Here is a 20,474-nt window from a genome sequence, read left to right on the forward strand (position 1 = left end):
ATATGAAGGAAACCCTCAGAGAGTTGCATCACTCTCAGACAGAAACACTCTCTTAAATGTGCAGTGGAGTTGAGACATTTCCTGCTGTAGGTGCACTCCCTAGTCAGCAGATTCTATTCCAGGAGGCTTTGTCTCCCTCCTTACCACCCCACTGATCCTTGCAAAGACACGTTGATTGCTCCTCTGCTCTCTAGATGATGGGACTCAAGGGCCAAGAGCAGCTTTAATAGGGGACTTGAATACATAATGAAAGAAACTGCCTGCCTCAGTATCAATTATCAAATGGCCCATGGTTACATCAGGCTCGACAGCTCAGGTAGCTGCGTGTATAGAGGGAAGCTAAATGAAGAAGAGAGACAGCCATGAAGTTTACACAGCACATTAGTGTCAGTGAAAACCACTCAGAACAAGGCTGCTAATGAAAACTGGAAAATAGAAGTTGAGCAATGTGATGTTTGATGTTTAATTACTTCTATATAAAAAACTGCAACTTTACTTGACAATTACTCTCTGCTATATTGGCAGAGGATAAATTAGGGGAGGGTTACATTAATGAACCCTATCCTACATGTTTTATCATAATCCACCTGCTTCTTAAGTCAGGAAGTGAAACTTGTCTAGTTGTCCTTATTCACATGCAAACTCTGCAGATATGTGGCTCCATTAAAGATGGACTTTCAAACGCGTTATCCAAGGTCGTACTGATACATACACCACAGAGGATGAAAAACTGGTTGCCTTGAGGAGAAAAACAAATACAGCTTTAAAGAATATAAAAGAAAGGGCAACATCAATTTCATGGCTCATCGATCCTCATTGAGGGACCTGCTTTGGTTCCTAAGCAGCAGATACATCACACTGTGGGGCCTTGCCACATCTGATTTACACACAGAGGAAAAAATACTTTGAGCTATTCTGGAGTACAGGTTGAAAGTGTCACAGAACCACAGTTTTACGTTTAAAAACAGCAATACATTTAAGAAAGTAGACTTATGCAAGTGTCAAGCCAGTGAATTCTGAGGACAGAGCACAACATATGGTGACCCGTGGCTGTAATACCTGTAATACCTCCCATTTATACCTGTGGATTATGACAGCAGCTTTGAAAATGTCAAGGACTTCTCCAAATAAAAGGGTGAAATGATGTTGTCTAAACTAAAGTAACTCCTGGATGTGGGACTGTCATGCAGTCACAAAGACAAATATCTGTAGTTGAAGCAATGAGCTCTCTGTCATCGGACATTTCTGATTGTATCTATACATGCTATATGAATAACTTCATACTACACAATGCTGTTGCCTACATCTTGTTTTAATCCCTGCTGGTAGTGATCTCTGATTATATCACCTCAAAGACTTTCTGTAGTTTGATGTTTTTATTCTTGTGGTGAAAAGCAACAATATGTCTTGATCACACAAATGAATGAAGAGTCAAAGAGGCATTTTGAACTTTTGTTTCACTGCTGTGAAAAGAGTTTAACAGAGAAGCTGTTATTCATCTTCTTTACATAGCTTCTATTGCAACCATCTGAAACTTAAAATACTTGTACTATGTTGATGATGTCCTTAAAAAGCAGGACATGAGATGAGCATCATGCAGTAGGTAGATCGCCTTTATATTGTGAAGATTTGTTCCAAGAACAGAATTAACTTGGCCTTGACTCAACGAGAACGGTTCAAAATTTTGCCGCCTCATCAATCTATGAAATTAAGCACAATGGCGTGGTGTAGCTTTTAACATTAATATTGCCTGCATCACCTCTGTCTAAATAAGGGATAGATGTGAATATTTTTCTTGATTTAAAAACATTGCATTTAATGTTTTTTCTACAGAACAAACTTGTACATTATTCCAATTAAAGGAATAGGAAGTTTTAAGTTCCACGCTGTCTACATTAAAAAGTTCACATAATGACAAACTGGAGGACGATAAGATTAGAGAACTCACTTCTCGGCTGTTGTCCCAGGTGATGATGATCCTGCAGCAGCAGCAGCAGCAGCCGTTCAGCACTGCAGACCGCTCCGGGCTCGCTCCTCCTGCACACTGAGCTTCAGGTCTGATCTCTGTCACGTCCTGCAGCACCTCCTCTGCTTTATCTGGAGCTTTAAGTCTGTGCTGTTTAAGGGATCCGCCCCACCTCGCAGCCCACTTATGCCCCTGCCCTTGCATGGACTGCACACATAATCTGTTCGTTTGGATGAGTGAAGCGCCAGGAGCCATGTGTGGCTTTTGCATTATGTAAGAGGAGTGTGTGGGGCATGGACTCTGAGGGGCCCTGCTAGCCATGCAGCCAGTCTGAGTTTTCACAGTTTTACTTGCTTGTTTATAACTAGTTTCACACTTAGTTTTTCCGTGAAAGTTTATTGTACAGTGTGTTGTACAAAGGGTGAGACAATTTTTTCAATAAAGCTGATGCGTTGATCACATTAATTATACAATAGAGTTCTTAGGTTAGTTTGGGCTGAGCGTTCTCAAAAGACAAACATGATGATGGAAATGTAATGACATTGTAGAGGCTCGTAGTTTAACTGAGGATATTGAAGTTTCACCAGGATTCAGTTATTCTCCACCATTATTCCTGGAAGTGTGGAGAGAGTTTTAAAGCAGCATAAATATAATAAAGAGTTCCCTTAATAATATACAATTTGAATTGTATGCAGTTGATCAGGTAGCTATGAAGAGCCCCTGAAATTAAGACAATTTAGAGATTTGATTATTGTTGTCTTTGGGTCAATTGTGGGGACCCACAACATCTGTGTTTAAAAAAAAAAAAAGATGCTGGCTCTGGTTTGTTTGGGTAAAAATCATGCATGTCTGAATGAAACCACTGTGAATGACCACCCTCCAGGTTTACTGCGCTGTTTGTAGTATTTCTATTAAACACTAATTAGTCGAGTAATAAGAACCATGTTCCCAGAATAGAGACTCAGGTAAAACTAATTAAATTAAATCTGATATAGAACAAGATGTTAACTTGATGATTTGTCTGGAAAAAAAGTTTGATGAATTAATGAAATACACTTTACAAAAGAAGGCCTGTAGATTGCATATGCTTAGTGAAAGGCTTCCTCATTACTGCCAGTTGTATAAAATGATTTAGTTCAATGTAACATCAGAATGCATTGGAAGTTTTCTTGAACCGCAAGAAATTATACAATCATGATGTGAAACAAAACAAGTGCAGCAGCCTGACTGCACCTGTGGCTCAGCTCCAGGTTTACTCGCTGTGATAATTAATTAACACTATTAAAACTGTACAAACACTTGGATAGATTGCAGTACGAACACATCCTCATCCCCCTGCCTGAGGCCGCATGGGATCTCCCCGTAGGTTTAATTAATCGTCCGTGTATTGTCACCCTGTCCTGAAGGGGATCATAATCAAATCACACTGAGCAGCGCTCCAGCAGGCCGCCGACTGGGGACTTAATTGATAAAGGTCTGGAGCCTGCAAGGTTATGAAATTCAACATTTTCATCGCGATCACTCTAGTTGTTACTGATGGTACACTGAGAGGTCAAGCTGTGGTTCAGGTAGCAGACTCAGGTCACCACTACAGGATGTCTGGACCCATGACAGCAGGTGAGTCTGAATAACTAAAACCTTGTGTGTGGGTCATCTGCTGCCCTGGTTTTATCCTTTTAGGCAGCCCTTGTTGTAACACATAACAGTTTTTACAAAGGCAGACAAAAGGCGTATGTGTGTCGTCGGTTAGCTTAGCATTGAGACTCAACCTTTTAAAGCTCACTAATTAACACATTATATAATTTTTTTTTAAATATTTTTTAATAAAGGTTGAATACTGTACTTACACACGTGACCTGACATTACATCAATATATTTCACAAGCGTTGAAGTACGGTTTCCAGTGTATCAAGCTACTGTTGAGCTTTTCACTCGGAACATAGCGACTCCTTTAAATGTTGTTTAATTTGCTGGGCACATTGTATCACAAACTGTGTTTTAAACATATGTTTCTTCTCATTAAAAGAAACAACAACCCTGAAACAACCACCAAAGTAAATGTAAGTATCTAAATAAGCAATATAGGTTGCATGACATTCATACAGTTTGATAGCTGCTTACATAATGGTCCGATGTTGCTGCATACGGTGCACTGAAAGCCTTTTTATAATGTAAACTAGAGCACAGCTTGCTATAGATGATAGTAGTGCGCCTCCAAGAACATTCTGTGATTTAACAAAGTAGATAAAGGAGAGTACTGCTCGGCCTCCAGGCTGTCACTGTATATTGGTTCATTAAGCCCCTTTCAGTCAGTACCATAAGAGCGCTCATTGCTCAGAGGGCAAAACACAGACTGTTTCCGGACGAATGCTCTCAACATATCCTGCGATTTTAATGGTTTTACTGTGAACTTGTGCCTAACATTAATACAATTGCTGCAGAAACTTGATATCATTACCTGGCAAAGATTAACTTTTTGATGACTTTGGTCGCAGTCAAGAGACGCGAGTGGAGTTTGGAGGAACAAAGGAGGTTAGTTAGTGGAAGGACATCCCCAGTCGTTCATGACAACAGACAGCTATGGGATGAGGTCTCCTATATATTGGCCGTGTGTGAATCTATAGGCATGCGTTATTTAAAGCCTGATACATCATCCCTATACTACCAAATCCATAGGTTCATCAACCAGCATCAATGGCCAGATCCGTGGACATCTATCAAAGCTTGTCAGTCTAGAAATGAGAAAACAAAGGACACAGAACATTCAGAGTTTAATTTTCTCTTGTGAACACAAACATACAAAGCTGCAGTTTCAATCCTAAATATATTCAGATGTTTTTCGTCGAGGGGTGTCAAGTTTCCCATCTTTTGACCTAGTGCATTTTCGCCACATCTACCACAGATTTTTACTGGATTCCACTCAAAATGACAACAACTTTTCCTTTCTCCTTTTATTTTGGAGTTTAGATCAAAGCCATTTCAGTAATTTCCATTCGCTCCATATAGCATATGAAAGGTGAAAAACCTTTACAGAGAAAACAGAAAAACCCACATTTCAAATATGCCAGCAAAAGTACTCTTTTCAATTTGCACCTGTGCATTCTGCATAAGCACACAACCTACATTCACCACCTACAGATCCGCAGCTATGTTTCCACCAACATATAAATGGCAAACAATATAACAAGACACCGGACAATCAACCATAGACAAACTCAATCCTTTAACACCAACGATATCTGTCCACAAACAATTCACCCCTGCCACATGTGAGTGCGTAGCGGAGACCCATGACGTCTCTGACGCTCGCGCTCCCGCACTGGTAGTGACGGCAGTGAAAGTCAAAACAGTCAGTCAGCGTTTAGAGTTCGCCTCTATTACCGGCTGCCTCTCCGGACTTGTAGATGCCCCGTTGCTGTTGCCGCAGATCGTCTGCTGCGTCCTCCCGGCGTTTGTTTTCACCCACTTTAAATGCGCCACGTGGTTATTTCCGTTCTATAAGCTCCGCCCCGTTTTCCAATTGCTTTGTTTATTTTACAATGATCTCTAACCATTCCTAATTGCTTTGTTTACTTCAGAATTATCAACATTTCTATTAGATAATTGCATATTTAATAATTGTGTATTTAATACAATATCTAATATTATCTATATTCGTATTTGCATGCTTTACTTTCTATTTATATATTTCTGATATAAAATCCAAACATGTTTGACTTGACAAGGGGTTTGCTCATATATCAATCAGACTAGTTTATAGAAAGTGTTATCTCTAAAAACATGGCAATTTGGCTTTTTTTAAATAGCTGTTGCAGTATTTCATGATTTTACGAGTGATAAAGAAATATCCGAAAGATCCACTGTACAAGCCTTTGACATGTCAACAAATTGAAAACAACTATTTTGAACTTGATTTAAATTAGCACATATGAGAGAATACCTCATTTGTATATTTAAACACATATATATATATATATATATATTTATTTATCTTGATGTAATCAATTAACTGAGGAAGTGATATCTAAGGATAAGATGAAGTAGGTCAGGCTTTTCGGTTTCTCGAAGCAAGCTTAGATAAATCACCATAGCAACACAGCCAAAAATGTAAACCTGCTCCCGGACAGGCTTACTGAAATTCACTGGATAAGCTGGCCACTCCCACTGGACAAAAAAGGCAGCTCACTTCCTCATTGATGAAGGAGCGATATTAGTTTTATAGGGAGAGAGTTCTTTCAGATCGCCAGGATCCATCCTTTACGTCATCATGACTTCCTGTACGCGGCGCTATAGATTCTGCCGCCAAGGAATCATCTATTTACGAGAGCTTCTGGAGCCGCGGACATTGATCGCGCGCATTTATCCAGATGACTGACATCTGGCTAGAATTAACGAGAGCGTTTCAGCGCGGATTAGCCGTTAAGAAACCCAGATAGCCTGATGTCAATCATCTCGCTAATTTAAGATGGATAATAGGACATTTGCTTGACTTTGCTTAGCCAGGTACGAGAAACAGGGCCCAGGAGTGACACAACTACACAGGAGGAATGTTGCGTAGTGTGACCGTCTCACATCACATGCATTGGCCATGAATGACAACTGTTGCACAATCAAAACATGCTCAAATTTCCATGGTATAATCTAGGCACTAAATATATTCATCAGGAGCTCAACTTCTCTTTACAATTACGGACTTTTCTGTAGATTAATTGAATAGCCACGTAAAGAGCGTTACAGTACAATCATAATGGGTCCAATCTTCAGTGACATGCGAGTGGAGACCCACAGAAAAATGTCAGTCAAGACAACGGTACAGTAATGTGCTTATTCATTCAAGTTTTCATCTTCAGCAACAGTAAAACAAACATTTTAGTAAAACAGCTGAAAAATATGCAACATGAGATGGCAAATGATCATCAAACCATAAAGCTGCCATAACGATGTATTTGAATGTGGTCCCTCCCAATCTTACAGAGAAGCAGTACTCAACATTTAATATATTTACAAGGAGTTGAGAGCTTATATTTATATTTAGATACAATACAGTTGTTATTGAGAGTGGATATATAGTGACTAGGAGCCTGATGCACGGAAACATGGGAAAGCATGCTGCCTTTCCAATAACATAAGCACGTTTCCTCCAATTGCTTGTTTCTCGGGTGCATTGGGCGCTCTGAGCTAAAGTACACATGACATGGACCCTGACTACACCGGTCAATACCTCCTATGTTCTATGGTTCAAACTTCATCTTACTTGCTGTACTTTAGGTTTTGATACGTTTCTGATGTGAAAGCCAGCAGGAACCAAGAAGAACAATGGTAGGACTCTTTAAGAATGCATTTATTATAATTAGCCATGGTAGTTTGGTCCAAAAAAAACTTTAACCATTTACTGTCTGAAAACATTAAAGACTGTCTCAATGGTTGATTTCACCTTCTCTTCTGTGATTTTATGGTATTCTTTGTTAAGGGGCATTAAAGGGCCGTATATACTCTCGACAGTGAACGTGCAGTTCTGTTTATATTACATTGGCTGACTGCATAGGCAAAGTATTCACACGTTTGTTGGCAGATCCTCGTGGACATAGGCAGGCAGACACTTGTAGCCGTGCGGAAAGTACAATTTCCGCTTTAAGCCTTAGAGTTGTATTCCGGCCATTTAGTATTGCAGTTTCATAAAGTTTGGAGACCCTAAAGAGATACATTTAAAAAAAAGAATGAGACCCACATATATCCAAGATATCCAAGCGCCACAGGCTTGGATATCTTGACTTTTATCCCATAAAACGGTCCGAGCTTGAAAAACAATTAATCTTTTCGTTGGATCTGTTAAAAATGTGAAGTCTAATCTGTGGTAATTGATGACATCATCTGGGCTATTTGATCAGATTTTAGAAAGTTCCCTTCAAAGCCACAGATGACATTATACAACCGTTTTCTTCTTCTTCACAAGAGTAGACATGTGTACAATTGGTGGAGTGCCTCTTTAACTTGAAGCATGATTGCCTTGATTAACATGGTCTCTCATGATGTGACACTTAGCTTTTTTGGTTGTTGCAACAAGGCTCCACGCCTGTGGCCAAATTCTAATTTACTGTTTACATTATTTGACCAAGACAGCGGCGGCATTAAATCTAGTTTTAGGCTTCGTCTCATGAGAGCAGCGGGCAAAGTCACAGGTGTGATGTCCATTTTCTTCCACCGATCTTCTTGGATCGAGCCACCAGCCTGGTGGGAATGGACTGTACCACTGGATGAAACAGTCATGGGAATGGCACAGACTCCTCTTTCAGCCAGTTGTTGAAACGGTTGGTTCCATTCATCCAAAAATGTGTTCTGTATTCACTTTCCACCTGGAAACCCAAACACTGAGCAAACCAGTGCAAGAGACAACACACACATATTGGTGGACGCACAGTTTTCTATGGCTAGATCATATACCGGTAGTTTATCGCTCTGCTCATGTATGTCTTTGCACCATAGAGGGGATGAATTGACATGTGCACATACATCCTCTGGGCAGTCGAATATATGAGTGTGCAAACACAGTCCCTGGCATGACACAGGAGCACGGGTGCACTCTGCGTTCAGATGTTAATGTATGAGTGCAAGACAGTACGTGCAGGTGTTGCAGGCACATCCTTGTGTCTCTTCCGTTCTTCACAGTTTGCGTGTCTCATGTCTGCCGTTTCACCTGCTCTCTTCCTAGAGGGCCTGCTCCGTGCTGGAGGCGGAGATGTCCAGGAGTCTCCAGGCTGCGTTGGGGTTCAGCTCCTCCTGGTCACGACATAACGCCCAAACATGCATCATCCTCATCACCTTCTCCTGTTGGGGTGGGAGGAGAGCACAGGGTCAGAACCGTAGAGACAGTGAGGACAAGTCTCTTCCAGACAAAAGTTCACGTTTCAGAACTAGAGTTCACAACTCCTTTAATGTCTTTCAGGATGTATGATGCAACAGGTTTATTTTCACATGAGCTATTTCTCACAATTAGTAGTTTAAACTGCATTTGTTCCATGAAGTAAAACAACCCAGATTCCTATTGCTACGTGAACTTGTGAAATTCAAAGAAATAAAGATGCAAAAGTGCTGATATCATTTCAGCCATTTGAGTTATTTACTTGACTCTGATTAGATTCACTATTCTGGCACAAGTTATCATGAGTTTACTGACCGGATCTCCTTCCACAAGGTCTCCTTTGGGGCCGCGGATCACCATGACGACCTGAGCCTGGAAGGTAATAATCAGGACTGGGCCCTGGTCCATCATCTTACCCATCGCTAGCTACAACACAGGGAGAGACGATGAACAAACAAATTAAATGAGATCACCACACTTAACAGCAGTTATTGCCACTTTCTGCAGTTACATGACTTCTTAAACGGCATGTAAACAATAAGTGATGTCTGCTTTTGTGCAAGTAAAGGGAAGTGAATGTTGAAGGGCGGAAAAGGGAAGAAACTATAATTACAGATATTACTTTAGACATTTGTGAACACAGTAAGGTATGACTCAATGTGTGATGGCTGGGGTACAAGCACTTACATCTATGTTATCAATGTCCAGGATTTTGGACTGGAAGAGCAGCCCCAGCGCTCTGGCCTGCTGGATGGGATGAGCCAGCTGACTGTATGTCTAGGGTGGGCAAATAAAAACACATAAGGCATGAAAATTAGGCTTTGATCATACTTGTATACCAACTAAAGTGGATAGACCAACATAGTAGTTCACCTGTTTATGTGCCTATTTGCAAATACATCAAAACATTGTCAAGGAGATGAGCAAATAACCAGATACACAAATATTACAAGATATAAAACAAATTGAAGAGAAGCTGCTGGTTTGAGGTTGAACTTCAGAACTTCAAAAAAGCAGCAGCATATAACTTACAGCTTCATAGCACCAGTCTTTCAATACGTCCAGCTCTCCACGGATCATAGCCTGCAGAAAGAACAGCAATACTGTGTCAACGTTGACTGTTTACTACATCAGAAGGGTTTTTCACAAAGTGAGCTGACCCAGTGAATCAAACTTATTTTGTTAAATCCTGCCCATTTCCATCGTCTTGTAGTCTTAATGTCAGATTTCCTTTCCATAACACAAATTTCAGTGCGTTTAGATAACGGTATGCAAACTCATGTGAGTTTACTTATTCTAGTTACATATTTTGCTGCTCAGCATTAAAATTCCTACAGCTCCAGCCTGATTTGACTAATTCCAACCCAAATAGATTTACTTAATCTGATGTAAAATGGATTATAATTTAGCTTTCAATAAAGCAAGACCTTCATCAGTAAGTCTTTTATCGAAGTCCTTTGCTCAATACCCTTAGGTATTAAGCAAAAAGAGGAGTATAGTCAAGGACAAACTCTGAGACAGTAGAAGTGTCCATTTACCTCCAATATGTTCGGGATGATGTCTTTCTCACACTGTTTGAGGAACGAGTCTTTGTCAAAGGTGGGGTCTGCCTTCACAATCTCTGTCAGCACCTCGGACATTTCTGTTTTAGAAAAAAGACCACCTGGAAAACACACATCAACAACAAATAGATCAGTCGATACTATAGATAGGACGTTAAAAACCCTAAGTTTATATGTATGTGCAATACCCACATTTACCTATAAAACAGGCCACAACATGGATCATGTTTTTATTGTCTACACAGTAACTGAGAGATGGTGCAAATACATCACAACAAGGAACTGCAAAATCAACTATTGGAGAATCTTACCTACGAAGCCAGTGACCCTGTCAGTCACAGCTCTGGATGCTCTGACAACGGCATTGTCACTTTCATCATATTTCATCTTCATCTCAAAGTATCCTGGTTGAAACAAACAGGGAATACTGAGGTGAGGATAACTTGTTAAACGAGGAAAATATAAATATACACGTTTTTCAGTGCTATTGGCAAAAACATGGCTTATGCTGTGGTCTCAGTAAAGAATCTGGTGCCACCTGCTGCCTTCAAAAGGGAAGTACAAAAGTGCAAACTGTAGATGATTTTTGATATATGTATGTATGTATGTATATGTATACACATACATACAGATCCAGAGGGTTTCCTTACTATTAAAAACTGCATTATTGTCCTTGAAGTCCTTCCACTGCTGGTACCACTTTGAATCCTTGTGGAGAACAACACCCATATCCTCTCTGCATCAAAGAAGTACAAGAAAATCACTTCCATCATTAGACGGGAAGTGAAGACACATTTTTACAGAAGAGGTGGGTGAGAGGAAACATTTACTCACTCATTGGCCTCGAACACTCTGGAATCGTTTTCGGCTCCTTTGGAGGAGAAATCGCTTCTCTTCCTTAGCTGCGAGGGAGCTCTGTAAGGGCCGGCATCCCCAACATCGATCTCATTCTTCATGGTCTCCACACCCTACAGAGATCACACACGGTTGTATTATAACAGGGATGTAACAGTATTTATACCAAACCGTTCAGAACAGGACTTTCAGATCAGTACACTTTATGAGCCGAATAACTGCAGTTTTGGTCTTGGTCTAAATTCTAAAGCAATGCTTTGATGGAGTAACAAATGTTGACTATTTGACAATGGTAATCAGGCAACTGTGGTTGGCAAGCCAGAACTACAAGACCCTCTGACGTTCATCGTTTGAGAACACAGGGGTTTTCAGTAAATTTAATTTCTCTTTAAATAGCTCTTTGCTGATGAAAATGTCCAGAAATGTCCTGAACTCAGCAAATATATATATATATATATATATATATATATATTTATTCCTGCATATTATACCTTTAAGTGAATGTCCTTGACTCGTGAGCAGTGAGCACTGACATATTGACTGACCTATGCAAAAGCACACTGTACTCAAAAATAATAAATTGTTACTCAAAATCACAGAGTTTTGGTAGGTAGCTGGGTGCCAACAACCATGTAAAGATGAAGATGATGTTATAAGATGCTCCTCCAGTGATGATGGGGAAACCTTGTTAACTTATGGATATTATTTGTTCTCTTCTGACCTGTGAGATGGCCCTGAATGCGCCGGTTCTGCCCAGTTTTTCTCCTCCCTTGGAGACGGACTCAGCAGAATGCATGGCTGTCTTGGCAGCCTCTTCCACACTTTCTTTGATCTTCTTCCCGATATCAGTACGACTCACCTCCTCAAGACCCTATGGACAGAATGGCAATACATGCACATACACAAACAGAGAGACAGGTGCAATTAGTCAGCCAGTATAGTTAAATATACAATGTGTCACTTTTCCAGAAAACAACAAGACTTTACTTTATTTTCTCATTTGAGGCCATTTATTTTTGGATACCCATGGTGTGTAGAAGTGGTGATACCTTACCTCCTTGACGGTCTCTGACAGAGAGCCGAAGGTCTTCTTAAACACCTCTGAAGTCTTCACAGATTCAGACTCTATAGATTTCTATTAAAGGAAACAAAAAAATATTATGTGGGCGTGTTAAAAGCATTTAAAATAATTTAAAGCTAATCCTGGTTGATGCAGATATCATTCTTCAAATAGATAAAAAACAAATAATGTTCTTACATATTTCCTGCGGGCTTGTTGGAGAGCATCAGACTCCTCAAGCCTCTTGGCCTCTTCTCTGAACTTCTTTATGTTCTCTTTCATCTCCTGATTCTTACCGAATTCCTGGCGCAGGTTATCCACAAACTCTCCAAAGAAACCTTTACGTCCTGAAGAATATCGCACCTTATGAGATAAATAGAAAGTATGACTTAAGTTCGACAGACAGACGCTTAGAGTGAACAGACAATTCACATATTTCCATAGGGAAGTTCTCTTTTATTTGTCTGTGACATTGAAAGAAGGAATGAACTAGACACCATGTACTATTAAGAATGAAAGAAGATGATTACAAAACTGGGACAAATCAGTTATAATAAAAACAACGTAACTTAACACAAATAACTAATCATTTTCTTTTATGTAATTAAATTATCAATAAGTATGCATCATTGTAAGGTAAATGGGAGCCATCAGTAGTTACCTGCACAGTTGCAGCTGGGCTTCTATGCAACGAATAGGCCTCTCCTCTCCAGACTGAAGAGAATGTAGGCCGGGAGCTGAGGGCCAAGGCACGTCTGCCAACCAGCTGCAATAATGAAAGTGTTAGCACAAAAAACGTAAACTCTGCCAACACTGCAGTGGATGAAGAAAGAGTGACAGGTGGTTAATGGGATACTAAGCAGTTGTGCCCCCTCAGTAATGAGCTAGGATATCAAATAGGTAAATGGCAGGAAGGGGAGTCATGTTGTTGTGATGCCGGTTGGTAATTAAGTCTTTGCTCAATCTGGGCAATATGTAGACATACCTAAACACCTTCGCCAGGTTACATTAAACACTTGTTCAAAAGCATACAAAGATGGTTGATTATATATATATATATATATATATATATATATATATATATATATATATATATATATATATATATATATATGAAAAGATAAACCAACATAAACCACCACCAGCCTCTAAAACAGGTGTGCCCAATGAAAGTCACTTAAATGATGTCTTCTTGCAATGTCGATTCAAAAAGCCATTCAAGAGGGCACAATATGCGCCGTTGTTTCACTCAGCACACCTGTTTGGTAGAATCTGTATTTGTTCGGCTTCTCAATTATTAAATAAAGCTTTTTCTGTAATTTGTCACCCGTCTGTATCTGCATGGGTAGTGGACTCGCTATATTAATATATTATATTATTGTTGACAGTCTATGTCTGCCATGACCCTGATGAGCTCTGGGAGGAGCCACAGGCTCACCTGTGCAGTGTGGAGTCAACTAGACACAGCTGAACTCAGTCAACCTTGAATCAGTGCTCTTATAACTAAGAGGAGAAAACATTGCTCTGTCACAGACCTGGTGTTCTCTAATGCCGTGTGATTTCGGTGTGGCACTAGAGGAGCAACTACAAAACCAAAAAGGATCACCAACACCTGACCCTCAGGTTTAGAGCGTAATCTTAAAAATAATAAAAATGTTTTAGGTGTAACCTAATTGGCGAGGGCTGAGTTTAGGGACATGATGTGTATACACGTATTTGGATCAGCGAGCCAGCAGATTCCCCCAAAAAGTAACTTTATTGGCTGTGAACATACTTAGATGATATTCAAACACAACATCAGTTAACACTGGAATTAATCATAAATGTAACTAAAACAAATGGCATTAACAAACTGATTAACTTTAAAGAATAACTCACTTGTGGACATACTTAAGCATTGAGACAAGTATCTAAATACAAGGAACACCTAGCAGTGACACTTAAGTACGTGATTAATATTGATAAAATGTGCACCAAAAACTGAAATTCCTTGCCAGGTGATATGTTTTAATACATGAACCGGTGAGTCAGTACCTAACATGTACATGTATGAGTCTAAACGGCTAGCTTTTTAACCTTGTGTTACCGGTTTTAGCCCTGACCCACAGACCACTTTCCACCAACGAACCTAGAAGAACAAGTTAATTTGAGACTTTGATAGGTGAGCAAGAACATTAAGAACCCTGCCGTCCGTCTGATGCAACAAGGCCTTCTCTAACGGACATCTCGCGATCTTGCAGCATAAAAAACAACCTACAAAATCCCCTGCACATAACTAGGCGTTAACAGACGAACTAGAAACTGAATACATATACTCCCTTCACTAAATGATCTGCTAGAGACTAAAGAACGGTAATGAAGGACATGAATGGTCTAACCTCGTAGCACCGACACACGGAGGCTGCCATCTTGATCTTCAAATGCGCGGAGCTGCACGTGCTTTCTGCTGCACCAGCTGACCTTTCGCTCAGCCAATAGGAGCAGAGCGGATGGGCACGGGCAGGGCCAGCTGTCAGTAAAACTTTAAAGGGATAGTCCATCCTAAAAAGAAAATACATTGTGCTTTTATAATGACACAATATCTCTCAATGTCTCTCCAATCAGGAAATCAGCGCATTTAAGAACTGAATGTATTCCGTCACTAGTGACTGACTCAATTTCAGATTGCACGGTTATGAATCAAAAAATGTGCCAGTATATTACAATAAATGTTACAAGGCATTATTGTCACAAAAGCAAAGTGTATAATTGCTCCATTTGACTTCAACCGCTGTCACTTCAGTGTGTAGCCTACATCATCATAAACATGACTTAGTATACGGCTGATACTGTTTGTGATCTTTTTCATAAAAGACCAGTCTGCCCTTTCCGTGAGAAAATAAAGCCTATACAACTTGACTTCTTTGGCGTTTTGTTCATGTGAAAACATACTATTTATTTTACTACAGTATCAAGCAATTAGTTTCCATTTTTTTAATGTTTTTTTTATTGTCATCTTAATTATGAAATATGTATGAGGCAGACTCAAAGATTACATTGCATACAAACAAATGCATTACAACAAAAACATAAAGAAAAATGGTATAAAACAAAGACTACAAAAGTACAAGCTCAATTTGTAACACTTCTTAGAACTCATTAGTTTGATCTATTACATTTTGGGACACATTTGTTTTTATAGTGAGACCATTCCATCATCTTTCATTCAATTCCCTTGCAACTTGCCTCATTAATTAAAATTGTCCCCATATATAATTTATTTTCAGTCTTGAAGTCAGTTTCTTGTATAGAACAAAATACCTCCACCATAACATTTATATAATTTACATCGACAACATTCAGTAACTACTTTACACACCATACAATGCCAACCATATCATTCTTTGTCAATACCAACATTTTACTGACCCTGTCATTCTTTTCATTCAGAGCTAAAAGACGGCATGCGTCTCTAGCTGGATGGTATCTGCTGGCATGGCAGTAAAGAGCGTCCCCCTGAGGAAGGTATTTGAAGTGCAGGGACTCCTCCCCTCCCGCTGCAGAGTTGGGAGCTCTCTCCTTCTGCGGCCAGCTCGCCTTGACAGCCAACACTGGCGCAGACTCTCAGCGCAAACCTTTACCATATTTTTCTTTCATATAACGACAATTCATACCCATATTTTCACACACATCCTCTTCGGGAGACAAGCGTTGGAGCGGCCTCGTCCAGAATGGGGAACCGAGACGATGAATACGATTTCTTGTTCAAAGGTAAAAAAAAAAAAAAGAAAGAAAGAAAAAAGATGACTGCATTCCCCTTTACTCACACCGACAGAGCTATGCTTTAGAAATGCCTACACATCTCTAATTGTGCCATTTTCACAGACCAGATATCTACAATATCTAAAGAAATAGACTAATGTTTTTAAGAAACTGCCCGGATGATAATCGGTTGGGTTTATTAAAACATAATGCATATTGAAACACAACGCCTGCAGCTATATTTATAGGTATGGGATGCAACACCCTATCCGCGCCCAGCCTTTGTATTAAACTTTCATCAAGTCCGAGAGGAGGATTGGTCGGTTGAGTGAACAGTTTGTGGCTTTATTGAATGACATGCTGTTTCATTCCACCTTATGAGGTTGTGATTAAAGGCCTATTAGCCTCCTGATCAATAAGCTTCATCCTCAGATGAGGATTGTTACTCAGCATGCTCTTACAGACACTTAAAATAATGCAACTTCTAACTTTGTGTATCAGTGTTGTCTTGTTATGACTGATCAGTAGGTCTGATCAGTCATAACAGATTTGAGCGGTACCAGACTCAGGTCCATGTCTATCTCGGGTGCTCACTTGGTTCCAGAATGACTTCCTTTGATCATGATATCAGCTCCTGTGGCACATTAACATCCTGGGCCTGTATAAGCCAAAGGGCCATTTAGATGCAACAAAGTATCCTCTGTGGGATGAATAGGGCATCTGCCGGAGGCAAATGCTCAAACTCTCTCTCTCTTTCTCTCTCTCTCTCTCTCTCTCTCTCTCTCTCTCTCTCTCTCTCTCTCTCTCTCTCTCTCTTTCTTTGTCTCTCTCTGCCCGAGCCATCGTCTGTGTACACGGCCGAAACAGGAAGGGAAGGCGGCCTGAAACTGTCGATTCAGGATTTGATGAAGCCTGTTATCAGCTTCCTGCAGCCCGCACCAGCACGATGTCGACAGGGACAAAGTTTGGCTCTGTTTCCTTTTGTCGAGGGAGCGGGAAAACAAAAAGGCTCCACCTCTGCTGCTGTGCTGTGAACAGAAGCCCAGCTCAGCCCAGGGCCACCAGCCTGATCAATCACTTTCCCCTTACAACACAGCTTGAGACAATGTATGAACAACATGGCCTGATAATAGTCCATATCGACAGCTCATACTGCATATGCTGCACTAGTTGTGCAGCTGGTTGTCCACAGTGATTTAGATGTGTTCAATATATATATATATATATATATATATATATATATATATATATATATATATATATATATATATATATATATATATATATTTAAATGAGGGTTGGTACACAGCTTTGTTGCAGCTGAGTACTCACAGGTAGATTTTAGGACTCCATTTAACTATCAGCCCGCTCGGTTGTTTTGGCTATAGGCTAAACTCTTCATTTGAAAGGTCCAGCATCAGAACAGATCAGTGATGCATGTTCTGCTCAGTAAATGTTTTATAAAACAAACAAAACACAAGTTTGTTTAATTCCAAAGAGTAATTCATTTAAAATTAAAAAGGCACACTCAAGCACCATTGAGTTATACCACTGATGTTCTGTATTGACTCAAGTCTTGTGTTTTGTAATTTGTTTCATTACTATTTTACAGTAGAAATGTAAGTTTTTTTTGTAACCCATAAATCACACAAACACAAAGCCCCTGGGTTCTGTTGAAACCTACATTTAGAGGCACGGCTTTATGCAATATCCACATTTCTTGGATCTATTAATACACTGTATACATGGCCCCCACCTCTCGCATCACTCATACAGAATACTTACACAACTGTCTCCTCTTTTCCTTCCCTTCCTCCTTCTCTTTCCCTCCACAGTTGTGTTGATTGGGGATTCGGGCGTAGGGAAGAGCAACTTGCTCTCTCGGTTCACCAGAAATGAGTTTAACCTCGAGAGTAAGAGCACCATTGGGGTGGAGTTTGCCACGCGCAGCATTCAGGTGGACGGCAAGACGATAAAGGCTCAGATCTGGGATACAGCAGGACAGGAGCGCTACAGAGCCATCACCTCAGCGTGAGTTACGTCTGTGTGCTGCTGACAGTCTGGCATCAGTGGGGGGAAATACTTGAGCAGAGCAGTCACAAGGGACTGCTCTGCTCAAATGAGGCAGATTTGGGGATATGTTCTACAACATTTAGTGAAAGAGGATGGCACTTTGGATCGAGCATGGGTACTGCTCAACAAGTCTTGAGCTTGTGGGTTTAATCTTCTTGAGTAAGAACCCAGGCGGCCCTGCAATGTCCTAGGTATGCAAGTGCATCTGATATACTGTATGTCAAACATGTTAAATGTAGATTCAGAGTATCTGCAGATTTCACAGACCAAACTATGACTTTTATTCTTGAATGTTATCCTTGAATTTAACTACATTCTACTAACTATATTTAAATAAAGAACAATATGAGTCAATTTTGAATGAACATTTCATAACAGTTCTAAAAATGTATATTGCCTAAATAGGACTCTGGGAACTTAGTTGTTAAAAGTGTAATCGAATAATTATCTTATTTTTAGTGAAGTAGACGGAATGCAGATTGTACTATATATTATACTGGATTAGACAGTGTACAAGCAACATAAAGGTATTTAACAGAACACTTTAGAATGATTTTAAGGACTAGCCAGACCTGCAGACGGTTCTTGTCCTCACTAGTAAAATGTGCTTATGCCATTGTGTCTTTTGTCCTGTTACAGATACTACAGAGGAGCGGTGGGGGCGCTCTTAGTGTATGACATCGCCAAACACCTGACCTATGAGAATGTGGAGCGCTGGCTGAAGGAGCTGAGAGACCACGCAGACAACAACATTGTTATCATGCTGGTTGGCAACAAGAGCGACCTGCGCCACCTCAGGGCCGTGCCCACAGATGAGGCCCGGGCCTTCGCAGGTACTGTGACTTCCAAAAAGATACAGGAAAGCCTAAATATTTTAGTGTGGGGAGGGATTTTACAGAGTGTATTTCTATTTCTTTCAAGTTATAGATTACCTTAATTTCATTTTTTGTTTTTCTGAAGGTAAGAAAAGAATATATGAAACATTATACTCAGATCTCCTCTTGCCATACCTGATATTAACTTATCTCGCTGCATGCTTTTATTGTTGTAAAATGTTTTCTTTCTTTTGCCTCAGAGAAAAACAATCTGTCATTCATAGAAACTTCAGCCTTGGACTCAACAAACGTTGAAGAAGCCTTCAAGAATATCCTCACAGGTATGCATGTGAACAGAGTTGGGACGTCAGAACTTAACTGTTGTTATCGTACTTGAACGATAAGAAATGAAAGTGCTTTAAAATGTTACTGTAACTTCTTAAACTCCAATCATTCCAAAACCATGGTCTGATAACTGTAATTCTAAGATGAAACTGTTTTGCTTAAGATTTCCCCCTGCAGGCTTCAAGACATGTGTTCAGGCACTAAACAAAAACTTAGTCTGTTTAAAAAGTAGCTACTGACATTAACTGAGGAATCATCAACTGAAAGAAATGGTAATTTCTGGTAACTTCCTCTTACTGTGGGAAGTTCTTTTGATATGTCGTGTGCATTTTCCACATACCTAAAGAATCAACTTAAAATATATACTGTATCTTCCCTGTTTGGGTTTCAATAGCATTGCCAGTGTGCACCCAACACAATGGAAGAATTTAGGGGGAAATGGCTGATCTGTTTCTATTCCATCTTTTCAAAAACAGAAATCTACCGCATCGTCTCGCAGAAACAGATTGCTGAGCGGTCTGCTCATGACGAGTCCCCGGGAAACAACGTGGTGGACATCAGCGTGCCACCCACCACGGACGGCCAGAGGGGGAGCAAACTGCAGTGCTGCCAGAACCTGTAACCCACGGCAACTGTCCCTCCTCACCTGGGTCGATTATTAATTGAAATCCACAGTGTTGGTATGCTTCCATCCGCCTGGGGTGCTATATTGTCTGAGTCTGCACTTTTTTAGATCAGTGGAGTCAGTTCCGTTCCAATCAGTTCCAGAAAGAGCTGTTTGAATTGATTTCAAATTGTATTCAGACCCAGGTGCAGTTTGCTACATCCCAGTGCACACACAGGACTGCTGGTACTGCATGTGTACTGCACACAGTTACCCATGATTGAGTAGCGTAGCAGAAAAGCTCTGCCTGTGACATCTCCCTGGTAGACGGTGGTTGCACATGTGGGAGGCCTGCCCGTTTGTCGTACCAGCAGTCCTGTTTTTGGGCTCAGTCATCTTCTCAAAAGTGGTTGTGACGCTGCTGATGCTTTTTTCATTTTCTGTAAAATATATTCTTTTTTGTTTGTTTGTTTTGATAGCTTGTCTGCTCGCATACATTATATTAATGCCATAAAATTAAATTTTACAATATTATGCTTTTGTGCCCTTTTTTTGTACCTCCTTAACACAAACTGTACCTGAACAGTGACCCTG

At 40.2% G+C, this 20,474-nt stretch overlaps 2 protein-coding genes across 2 annotated transcripts; one reads left to right on the forward strand and one right to left on the reverse strand.

Moving 5' to 3' along the window:
* Positions 1 to 6,777: 6,777 nt before the first annotated feature.
* On the reverse strand, positions 6,778 to 14,725 carry LOC306739676 (mitochondrial import inner membrane translocase subunit TIM44-like). Its single transcript, XM_079221718.1, has 13 exons — positions 14,681 to 14,725; positions 12,964 to 13,068; positions 12,501 to 12,665; positions 12,297 to 12,377; positions 11,964 to 12,113; positions 11,222 to 11,355; positions 11,038 to 11,123; positions 10,699 to 10,791; positions 10,364 to 10,488; positions 9,858 to 9,908; positions 9,513 to 9,602; positions 9,141 to 9,251; positions 6,778 to 8,791 (listed from the first exon to the last, which is right to left on the reverse strand). Exons 1-13 carry the CDS (start codon positions 14,708 to 14,710, stop codon positions 8,672 to 8,674), a joined length of 1,341 nt encoding a protein of 446 aa, XP_079077844.1. The 5' UTR covers positions 14,711 to 14,725; the 3' UTR covers positions 6,778 to 8,671.
* Positions 14,726 to 16,012: 1,287 nt separating this feature from the next.
* On the forward strand, positions 16,013 to 20,401 carry LOC306739698 (ras-related protein Rab-11B; the record flags this gene model as incomplete). Its single annotated transcript, XM_079221740.1, has 5 exons — positions 16,013 to 16,052; positions 17,879 to 18,074; positions 18,756 to 18,949; positions 19,192 to 19,272; positions 19,753 to 20,401. 5 exons carry the CDS (start codon positions 16,013 to 16,015, stop codon positions 19,896 to 19,898), a joined length of 657 nt encoding a protein of 218 aa, XP_079077866.1. The 3' UTR covers positions 19,899 to 20,401.
* Positions 20,402 to 20,474: the final 73 nt, after the last annotated feature.

Source organism: Taurulus bubalis, assembly GCF_910589615.1.
Source record: "Taurulus bubalis genome assembly, chromosome: 1".
Classification (NCBI taxonomy): domain Eukaryota; kingdom Metazoa; phylum Chordata; class Actinopteri; order Perciformes; family Cottidae; genus Taurulus; species Taurulus bubalis.